Source organism: Echiichthys vipera (genome assembly GCF_963691815.1).
Source record: "Echiichthys vipera genome assembly, chromosome: 16".
In the NCBI taxonomy this organism is placed as follows: Eukaryota; Metazoa; Chordata; class Actinopteri; order Perciformes; family Trachinidae; genus Echiichthys; species Echiichthys vipera.
This window is the reverse complement of record NC_139841.1, coordinates 4,004,064-4,015,332: the sequence shown is the minus strand read 5'-3', so window position 1 is coordinate 4,015,332 and position 11,269 is coordinate 4,004,064. Positions and strand designations below refer to the sequence as shown.

At 40.0% G+C, this 11,269-nt stretch overlaps 1 protein-coding gene across 1 annotated transcript in view; it reads left to right on the top strand.

The window, feature by feature from the left end:
• Positions 1 to 767: 767 nt before the first annotated feature.
• The window catches only part of slc38a9 (solute carrier family 38 member 9), a 31,491-nt gene continuing 20,989 nt past the window's right edge, over positions 768 to 11,269 (top strand). The window contains exons 1-6 of the mRNA XM_083930052.1: positions 768 to 1,045; positions 4,072 to 4,213; positions 6,647 to 6,776; positions 9,780 to 9,898; positions 10,027 to 10,090; positions 10,241 to 10,334. Coding sequence (XP_083786178.1) covers positions 4,104 to 4,213; positions 6,647 to 6,776; positions 9,780 to 9,898; positions 10,027 to 10,090; positions 10,241 to 10,334 — 517 coding nt within the window. The 5' untranslated portion in view covers positions 768 to 1,045; positions 4,072 to 4,103. The remainder of the gene's footprint in view (positions 1,046 to 4,071; positions 4,214 to 6,646; positions 6,777 to 9,779; positions 9,899 to 10,026; positions 10,091 to 10,240; positions 10,335 to 11,269) is intronic.

Here is an 11,269-nt window from a genome sequence, read left to right as displayed (position 1 = left end):
AGGAGTGAAACCCATTCAGCAGCGACCCAAGTCCTTCTACTGCCTCCATTTATTAACGCTCATGGGTCGACTCAATGGGTCCATTCAGACCTGAACATGTTCTATGTCAACAAGATCCAACAGAACAGTTTCACCTGGATAAACCCAATGTTTATGAAAATGAGCACAGAGGTTATTAGATTACGCCCCGTTTGCTAATGTTTACAAACAATTTCAAAAAATACATTACATGTTTCGTTTGTCTTGATGTCAATAATCAACTCAGTAATTTTCATGGTGATGATATCTGAAGGTTATTTTGAAGGTGAATCATAGGGAATATTTGGGTCTTTTGAGAAACGTTCCCCTGTTGAGATTTTTTTTTCTTCCTAAGGACTTATTGAGTTTACTTCTGTTGCAATTGTTTTACTAAAATGACTGGACTACTGTTCATTAAGCTAAGCCTGTGAATGTGCTCATTTGTCCAGGTCATCATTATCCCCAAAGCAATTTCAGTCAAAAGCAACTGGACAAATAACCAAGTCCAGTTGCTTTTTGATTGAAATTGCTTTGGCGTTCATTAAGCTACAATAATTGTTATGAATTTATTTATTTTTTGGTAGTTCAGAGTCGAACCTGTGGCCGCTGCCTCGAGGACCTTTCGCCTCTTTACACTGTTCTACTGCAATTTGGCGCACACACATTCCAGCTCAGGAGGTGGCGCTAAAACACTGTGACGTTCTTTGCAAACCACAGAAGAAGAAGAAATACAAACGAAGAAAGGAAGTAGACCATAGAAGTAGACATGTATTATCAATAACAACCACAACAACAAACACACGCAGGGACAAGTATACCTGTCACTTCTGGTTTCCCCTCCGTGCGGACCGTGGCCGGTGACGGGGGGCTGTTGCTGAGCCTGTGTGTGTGTGTGTGTGTGTGTGTTTCATGGACGTGTGGAAGCTGCCGTGTTGACACGTTAGTCCAACTTGGTGGTTGTAACATTTGCTGACCTAGCAAACCTGAGATGAGCTGAAGAGGAAGGAGCGCTTCACTGCACGCTAAGGTACGGGTTTCCCCCTGAACTGATGCTAACGTTAACCGTGCTAAAAGAGACAGTGCGGGCTAAATCCGCTCCAGTGCGTGTCAGTGGACCTAACTTTAGTTCGTGTAACCTGACTTAGTTAGGTTACCTACCTAAAGGAAAACCGAAGGGTGCCACCCTGTGAGAATAGCGTTACACATTTTGTTTGCTGGATGTCTTTTGCAGACTCAGCACTCCTATTTCTACGGAAATCCCGTTTCACGACGCTGACACAATTTCACGTCTCTGTCTCTACCACAAGAAGATGTTTTAAAGGATGATACATTTAAGTAAAGCCTCGCACAGTCTTAATCACTGAACATGTTTGAACAAAGGTAATTCTCTCACGGTGCGTTACTTTGTACAGAGCTGTATTTGTGTTGTCACGTGTTTGAGGTTATCTGATGTCACAGTGATGTCACTCTGAGCAGCTGTGTAGGTGAGTGTAGGTGCCGGGCTGACTCCATTACTGTGGCTGGGGGGACATGAGGAAGAGGATAAGCTCCATTGTTTGTCATTATGAAGTGTCAGTGTGAATAGTATGTACTTTTACAGGCCAACATCGAGCACAGAGAGATCGTTACTCACACACAAGCCCGGTGTTGCTGTAATATATGAAAAAAAAAACCTAGCCCTAAGACAATTCTAACAAAAGATGTCTCAGCTGTTTTTTTTGTAGTGTTAGGTGTCCTTAATAACATACTAAAAGTTTACCAAAGTTTGACCACTACAAAGGTGTCATTTTCAAGATGGTAGGAAGCCCGTAAATATCAGTTCTCAAACTGTGGTGCTTGTACCACTGGTGCTACTCAACCTCAAGGAATTTCCAAAATAATAAAAAGGAAACATTGATTACTAAATTAATAGAGTACTAAGAAAATACTTCAACTTTTCCTGTCATTATTGTTTCAGTATCAGCCTGCTACGTAGTCACGTTCATAAGTCACCAGCTAAACTGTGATGGAAGAGAGTCAGAAGATTGGTTTGAAAACACTGACATGTCCGTTCTGATGTTCTTCTGCAGTGTGGCTGTGGCTGAACACAGTCAATAATAGGGATCGACCAATATGGATTTTTTTAGGGCTGAGGGCGATACAGATTTTTTGCCTTAGCTGATGACTGATACAGACTGCCGATTTTCTTGAGCCAATATTTGGAGCTGATTCTACTTTTGCTGCCTCAATTTACATCATAAAAATGACACAATGATGATAACAAATGTTATGAGTCTCGATTTAAGTCTCATATATAGTCGACGGGGCGATGTATCATCTATCCCTAGTCAACAATAAAAAATCCTCTGATGAGGAGTAAACCTGCCTGTCCGTAGCAGAATAGTGTTTGAACACTGGTCTCAGTGGTGGGACTGGACAGAGCCTGATAGTTTCTGAGGTGGTCCGTACGTACAAAGTTTGACAACCACTGTCCTAACCTCTTCATTGTTTGACCTAGCCAAGTGATCTTGGTGTCTAACCCCATTGGACTTGTCTAAATTGCGCAGACATGATTACATACTTTTGGAATACATGATTTTGTGAGATTACTGTAATGTTTTATCTTTGTTTGGGGCGAACCAGAGATGTAAACGATTTAGCCTAAATGTCATGTAACACCTATTCCGTGTGTTGTTGTTTTTTGACACCTACCCTTTTTTGACATTCAATGTAAAAGTAAATTCACCTAAAAGTAACTTTACATTTGAGTTGTATAACTTAACATTTGATCATAAACAACTCTGAATTAACCCGAACAGAGTCTGGTGTGGGAACTCTCTAAAATAGCATCCTCTATAGTTTTGAGTATAAATGTTGCATTATACTAAACCTAACAAAACTAAATTCACAATTTTCAGCAATGGCCATTTCTGCATGCATACAGTCTGTTAAATGATCAATCTATATATAGATTTATTCAATAAATACAAACGTTTTACATCTTATAATAGTTTACATCAAATGAGAATTTCTGTGAAATCAAATAAATTGTACTTTATTTGAACTGTTTATGGGCAGTGGGCAAATTTATAATAAGGTTAGAGGAAAAACTGTAGTAAAATTCAGCTGTCAAGTCCCTCATGATGATATTCATAAATATCCTGTTCATCAAATTCACATGAATCGACTTATTGCATGTTTTTTTTTTTATTGCAATCTGCCTAAGTACCGTTGAACCACATGCCAAATGAGTACCACCATCCGTTTTCTTACTACAGAATAAGAAATATTCTTAGATGATTCACTGCTTAGTCTGTACTTGGTATCTGGGTCAGCCCGACACTGAAGTGCTCTTCCTGAGTGGCTTTGTGAGATATTTTTACAATAAAAATGCTAACATTTGCTAAATGTTAACTTATGTGATGCATTATTGACCATTTCCTCTGACAGAAATGGTCAATAATACTAAAGTTTATGAAGAGGCAAGCAATTGTAAATCCCGGAGGTACACCTTTGGACTTAGTATTAACTAAAGATCCATGTGCATCAGAAGACTGACAGTAAGACTGTGATCTGTTGGTGTGTTATTGCCTTTCATTGCTGAATGTAACTTTAGGTAGAAGAAGGAAGTGCCTGGAAGGTAAGTTGAGAGGTCTCTAAATGGCTATACTCTATACTTGCCCACACAACACAGTAAACAAAGTATTTTTCTGCCAATTTAGGATTTTATACTTTATTGGGAGGAGATGATATTTTAGTGTTGTTTCTTTCTTAGCTGTGTCCAGTTACATATCTAAATGTATAAAATCTTCTAGACTGATGAGGTGCATTTGTAGTTTTATTTAAACTTCCATCAAACAGCTCTTGAGCCTGGTGTCAGCCATGCCTAAGCAACAGGAATAATACTGAAAAGAGAGGGGCGAAAGCATATTATAGCAGAATTCTCCACACGTATTCATGATGATGGTTCTGTTGACATCCATAAATATGTGTTATAGTTGAGACTAGGATAGGAAAGTTTATGGTTGCTCTGTGACACTCACTGATCCGATTTTACAACATATTTCCTCCCAGTCAGGTGATGAGAATAAAGAGGTGTTAGCTGAATGTCCGAGGTCATGGAGGACGACTGCAGGCCTCTGCTGAGCTCAGAGCAGACTGGAGAGAGCTTCTCACACAGAGGCTCCACAGACTCACTGGACATCAAGACTAAAAGGTAGATTACACTGAAACTCTACACCAATCAATATGCAGTACTTACCAGCACTACGGCTGCGTGCACATGACAGAGAGTAATAAGTATTTCCTGTGTTTTCTGAGATACTGCTGCACACAGGTTCATGTTCAATAGATACCATGAAAGAGTTCTTTGCATTTACTGGTACACTCAGACCAGTGGTCGACTGATACAGGTTTTTCAACAGCCGATGGCGATATTTAGAGAGCAGGACGGTCGTTATCTCAAAACATTTAATTTAATTAATAATAATAATAATAATTAAATAAAAATGTATTTCATGTGATAAAATACAGCAATTATGATAACAAGACACACAAAAGTTCTGTTCTTAGAATTACATTTATTTACACTTGTATTGTCTGCAGTGGTACTGTGTAGTCTGTGTTTAGATGTAAACTATGACTTGCAGCATAGTTTAAGAAACACAACAAATGTCTTTTTTAAAACTTTCTGTTGAGGTGTGGACGACCCCTAAAAGGTTTCACAGTTTGGAGTGGTCAGCAGCAGGAGTTGGAGTGGGGCCTGGGGAGTTCAGTGTATTACCACGTTTAAAGTAGATGCAGAGCCATAATGAATACGTTAATATCGGTCAACAGAAACCACACACTGGACAGTGGATGTCATCATACTTATAATTTCTGGGTGTTATGAAAAAGGTTGTAACAGAATTAGCAGCTCTCCCCTACAGATCTCCCTGGTAGTAGACTTTAGTTGGGCAAGCATGGTTTTGGAAAGGTTGTTGGTTAATTCCACCTCCATACTGTGCAAGTAAATCGACTGTGACGTAAAGCCAAAGCTCAGAAATTGAGTGCTCACGCTGTGCGAGTCAAATATAAAATAAAAAGACCTATCGACCCCGGCAGGCCGTTGTGTCTATTTAAAAAAAGATTAATTTGAAGGCTCCAAGGTAGGTAGAAGTGTATTTGCTAGTGGAGTTGGTGGAGGTCTGTATCATACCAGTGGTTCACAGTAATCATAACCAATGACACCATGTAACATGATACGTTCTGGTTTCTTTATTCAACTTCCTGTCCCGTTAACCGTCATGCTGCCCTGGCACTTTCAGAGGCTCTGACCATGGGGAATCGACTCATGGCTCTACCTTAGCTGTGTGAGAGCCTGATTATGGTTGACATACATTTCATCACTCCTATCTCTCACGCTCTCCAGCTGAAATTCAGTCCGACTCTAAAATGATGTGCAGCTAAAAAATCAGGGAAGAAACAGGCTCAAATAGTAGAGTGTGTGCCCAGCTTTAAAGGTTAGCTGTAACATAGAAAACTTAGTCTAACAAGGCTAGAAGGCACAGACCTCTCCATCAGCTCTGCTCTCAAATGTATGCAACTTTATGCTGTTATTTCTATTTTACAAATCTTAGTTGTGATTTGTTTTGGTTGACGTTGGCTGTTGATGGCATGAGTCACTTATCAGGATAGGGAAAAACAACTTGCCACTCTTCTGCAGACGCTGCTAGCCAGACCATTAGTAAAGTCACGGCTCCAATAAAATTTCGTTGGAAACTGGTTGACTTTGGAGTCTGATCAAGAGATCATAGATTTTATGCCATGGGAACTGTTCTTTACATTTTCAAATTCTTTTAAAACATACCCTACATGGAATATTAAGTGAACTTGTTGTCCACTTAGATCTAGTTCATATGTATGAACAATGAAATCTTGCATCATGTAGCTTTATGACTCAATCCAGCAAATGGGTGCCATTTACTCTTGGACTGGAGTTTGCACACGTTTTATTGGACTGCATCACAGATTTTTTTTAATTTCAGTCTTTGTAGAGAAAAAAAAAGGCAATAAAGCTTTTAACTGATCCGACTTGGCTTATACCATGAATGCTTCTCTTTTCTGACGGTGTTTGTTAAATGATAAACAAGGTCATTTTTTACAAGTTAGGTCAGGAATTCGCTTGACAAGCAAGTACTAAGATGTGTTTGAGCGTGTGTGTGTGTCTTTGGCACCACCCTAGTATAAGCAGATTGTGTGAATTTTAATCCAGTTAGGTATTTCACAGTGACCAACTAGCTTTCTAGAACATAAAGCATTACAAACACTCCCTTCATGCAAGTCACATGCACGTGTGTTTGTTTTAGTGTTTATGAATTCCTGTCAGTCAAGACATGTTTAAGGCTCTTACTAATCACATAGTGTTTCTATTTGTGTTCTTTATGAGTCAAATGATGCATTTATTATTGTTTTAATTCCTCTCAATTGTTTTCTGATCAACTGCATGTCTGTAAAAAGTCACAAAATAGTTGCCAGAGGCAAAGGTGAAATAACAAAGATATTCAGTTTAGAATGAAATGAAACACATTAAACATTTGATGCATTATGAAAATGGTTTGATAGATTAAATATTGCTAGAAATGACGTGATTTTTGTCTGCTCCTTCTAGGCCTTTCCACGTAGAGCCCAGGAATATCGTAGATGATGACCCACAGGAGAGAGTCTCTGCTGAGGCTGCCATCCTCAACAGCAGAGTCCATTACTACGGCAGACTCACAGGCTCTTCTGACAGACTGCTAGTAGGTTGAAACACGACGTAGTTAGTTGTCACAGCCACGGGCAAATTATCATGACTGGGGCACAAATGCACTAACTGCCCCCTGTACCTGCCAGGTAGCTATGGACCTATGTTGCAATTACTGTATGATGATTATTTTGGTATGGGGCATTGTGTTTTTTTTCATCTATGGGTGTCCAATTGGCTGGTGGGCAATAGCAGAAGCTTGGAAGAGTATGAGATTGTGAAAATTCGCAATAACCATGGAATACATCTTTTCCCATGTGGTAATCTATCAATGGTTACTATAACGTCATCACATTTGCAACAATTGTTTGCACAAGATTTTGGACGACGCCGCTCTTCTGCCGACTCTGCTCTCCCGGGCAGTCATGGTTTCAAGGTCAAGGTGTTGGGACATTTTCCAGGGACATTTTATCCCCAAAATGTACCTGATTACGGTGGCAGTACAGTAGTACACCATACAGTACAACCTTTGGGGTAAGGCTTGCTGTGCTCCACATTTCTGATTGGTAAAATACGCAACGCAGCTGGTTTAAAGTGAGTGAGTGAGTGAGTGAGTGAGTGACTGACTGACTGACTGACTGACTGACTGACTGACTGACTGACTGACTGACTGACTGACTGACTGACTGACTGACTGACTGACTGACTGACTGACTGACTGACTGACTGACTGACTGACTGACTGACTGACTGACTGAATTAATGTAATTCTGAGGAGCATGGGTGAAAAAAACCCAAAGGACACCAGCTTCATGCAGTGGGGCACCAGTGTATAGAAAGTTTTCTAGCATGTAGGGCCGTCTTAATTGCACTACATGCCATCTTTTTTATTTTAAGGGCACTCTAGAGGGCATTACACCAGAGAAATGCGTCACATGCTTCTGGAATCGTGTCTTATATAACCATGTCTCACATTTTCTCCACTGAAAGGGCACCATTCAGGGCACTGCATTGCATTTTCTACACTGGAAGGACACCTTAGAGGACGATTTATCCCATTTTCCATTGGAAGGCACTAAGGTGCTATTAGACTGGTTGGTGTCTTGCTGTTGTAAAAATGTTCAAATTAGTTTGATCTTAACCGGACCAGGCCGGTATACTAACTTTTACTTATACTGAGCGGCCGAGTAGCCACTCCTGAAAGGGAGATAATGAGACCTAGTTAGTGGTGCAACTCGAGTCCACTAGTTGGTGGAAACGCACATCTAAACGAGGAGTTTTTTCTGGATTATTTGCACTTTGCCAGTCTTTTAAAGATCACCTCTTTCGTGTGCTTCAAACTGTATCGTGTCTGCTGCCGGCGAGGTGCAGTAGCTAAGCCATTTTAATCTCTTCTGGAACCACCAGTCATTTTTCAGTAGAGGTGGTCTTCACCCAAATGGCCTGGGCGCTCTAATTTTAGTGGATAGCATATTTTAACACCACACCAAGTGACTATGCTCTACACCCACATGTGTCACCGTAACACCGGTCACAAATTCCAGCATCATCTGTATGCTACAACATACACCTAACAAACTTTCCGCCTCACTGACTCCTCTGTGTGGACCAGCTGTATCAGACATTGTATACGCCCCTTAAATGATCTCCATTCTAACCAAGTTTATTAGAAGTCTACTCCAGCATCAGAACCCTGATCACATAAATATATTATTCTCTGATACATCCAGATATTTTGGCACTCACAAAATCATAGTTTGAGATAAGTTTTAGTGATTCTGAAGTGGTGATAAATGATCATTATATATCTTTTTAGAATTGACCGAGTTGGAAGGGGCGGTAGGTGGTTTCTTTTCTATTCAACATGCTGTTACTATGCTCAAATGTTTTGAACTTATTGCCTGAAAGATAAACCAGGGTCTAACATTTTCATTGTTATATTTGGGATTTATAGACCTCCATCAGCTGATGCTAGGTCCACTGATTATGTCTAATGTGACTGACTATTTTAGGGAGGTTTCTTCCATCCATCTCAATTGATTAATTAAAGCTGCAAGCATCGTTGAACATGTCTTTGCATCCCCACATGTCAGGGGCACTGGTGGCCACGCATTCTTGCGATCATTGGACACTGCACAGAGTACGTGGTGCTGCTGATGATGATCTATTTCAAATTTAGCACCACTTCCTGCGTCCACTACTTGCCCTAATGTGCAACATAAGGCATGATTATGTTGCATCAATTGTAAACCACAAAGTGTAAATTTCATCTAAATGGGATGATTGTTATCACATGGTGGCGCTATGACTCAATTGACTCTGAGTCAATATTTTCACAAAGTTGGTCTCAGGCCTGGACTCGCATCAAGCATGAGAAGTTTGGGGTAGGTTGGACAAATATATGCTGACATAACATGAACTTTCTGTTGCATGGTGAGATGTGCAAAATGGCCGCCATGCAATTAGACAACATGCACTAAACGTGCATTATGTTGGTCTACATCAAATGTAGACTAAACTGTGTACATTTCATGTAAATCTGTCATTTAAGGCAGACTTCCTGTCAGCAGGGGGCACTATCAGTCGGACTGAATATTTAGATGTAGATGTGTTCAGGCTTGGACTCTTATTAACCATGAAACATTTGGGGCAGATTGAACAATGCATGGTGGGGTTACAACAACTATTTAAAAAGTCTTTTGTGTAGTGAAGAGAAATTTCTGAATTATGAATTGGCTTGAGTTTTTTTTACAAAAACGTTCCTCTCTGAGTAAAAAACATATGCAGTATTGACCCTAAATAGGTCGGAAATCTCACAAAAATGAATTTGACACATTTTTCTTCAGTTCTTAGGAGGATGATCTTTATCAAGTAAAGATATGTTGAATGCAATGATTAGTTTGAAAGTTGCAGTGAAAAAATGATTTCTTCTGTATATTATATAACCATAATTTGAACATAAAGCCTTTTTAAGGTTCTTACGTCATTTTTCATAAAGGCTTGTGTTACTTTACCTGTGAGGACTTCACCTTTAGTATCTAATTTTTTTTCCCTTTAGAGTCCTCCAAACCATGTGATCCCTCAGCCAGGGGAGATCTACATCTACAGTCCGCTGGGGACAGCTTTCAAGGTGACAGGAAGCGACCACTCCTCTAAAAACCCCAGTATCATCACCATGTAAGCCCTGTTAGCCAAACGGTCTACAGTCCTATCAGTCAGTAAATGAACCTGAGCTAAATGCTCTCTTCATTCTTGTAAATGTCTTTGACTGCTTTGATTATTGCCTTGCTTTCTTCTCCTCACAGATTTGCTATATGGAACACAATGATGGGCACATCTATTCTTAGCATACCTTGGGGTATAAAGCAGGTGATTTCTTTTTTCCCCCCCACATATTATAAGTCAATGGCTCAGTCAAAGCCACACCTAACGTGAATAGCTTTGTACTGACCTCAGTTAAACTTGTCTTACATGAGAAAAACTTAAATCTGAATAGTCAGTGTTTTCTTTGTCTCTTAGGCTGGTTTCACTCTGGGGATCCTCATCCTTATCTTCACAGGCCTGCTGATGCTCTACTGCTGTTACATCGTCCTTAAATCACCAAAGGCAATACGTAAGTTCAGAACAGTTTTACAATATGTTATAGTGCTGATGGTGTCTTTATAATTTCAGACAGAAATTTATATAAAACTTATTATATGTTTTTGATGCAATCACTTAAAGTCTACCTCCACTTCTGTTTCTGTCCTCTAAAATGTCTGGCACTGACTAAAGTGACTTGTATCTATCAACGTTTGTCACAAGAGGTGTTTTCACATTCCTCTCCTGAAGTGTGAAATTCACAGTTATTTGGGCAGCTTTAGTTGGTCTGTCACTAATCCATAAACCAATCACTGTCTAATGTGTGAAACCCTATTCAACGGGGGGACAACTTCAACACAACACCGGCAAAGAAACCTGAACCCTCCAGCTCAGAGCAAACTGTCAGTACAGAGAGGAAAGACACTGTCATCACTGCAAGCTAACAGGCTAACAAACAACAGAAACTAAGAAAAGATGCTAACTATACTTACCATTTTGTACGTCTGATAGTCAGTGATTTGAGTAACAACAGAGTCTGGGTCTGACTGACACTGGGTTCAGGACACACAGATATAACTTTAGTTACAGTGCGCTAACGTTAGCTCCATGGGCAGGAAGCTTGGGCTTCCTGTTTGCCCACCTGTCTATGTAGGAAATCCATGTTAAACTTAATGTTAATCTTATTAGAGTGGTTTTTAAATACTTTAACAGGTGTCTGAAGTGCAATTTTAATACAAGTGTCATTTTGTGGATATTAGTACAGCAAACTTTTTTGTCTTTGTACTTTCCGTAAACTGTATTGGGAATATGCAACTGTAAAGTGTTTCCCACAGAATTAGATCCTAAATGTGGTGGTAGCTGACGAGGGGATGGGGGTAGGTACTAGGAGGTGGCAAGGATAGAGAACGTTCGTTATCTGGACCCACAGCCTGTTCCCATGAAGTCATGTATCACCACACAGCTAGC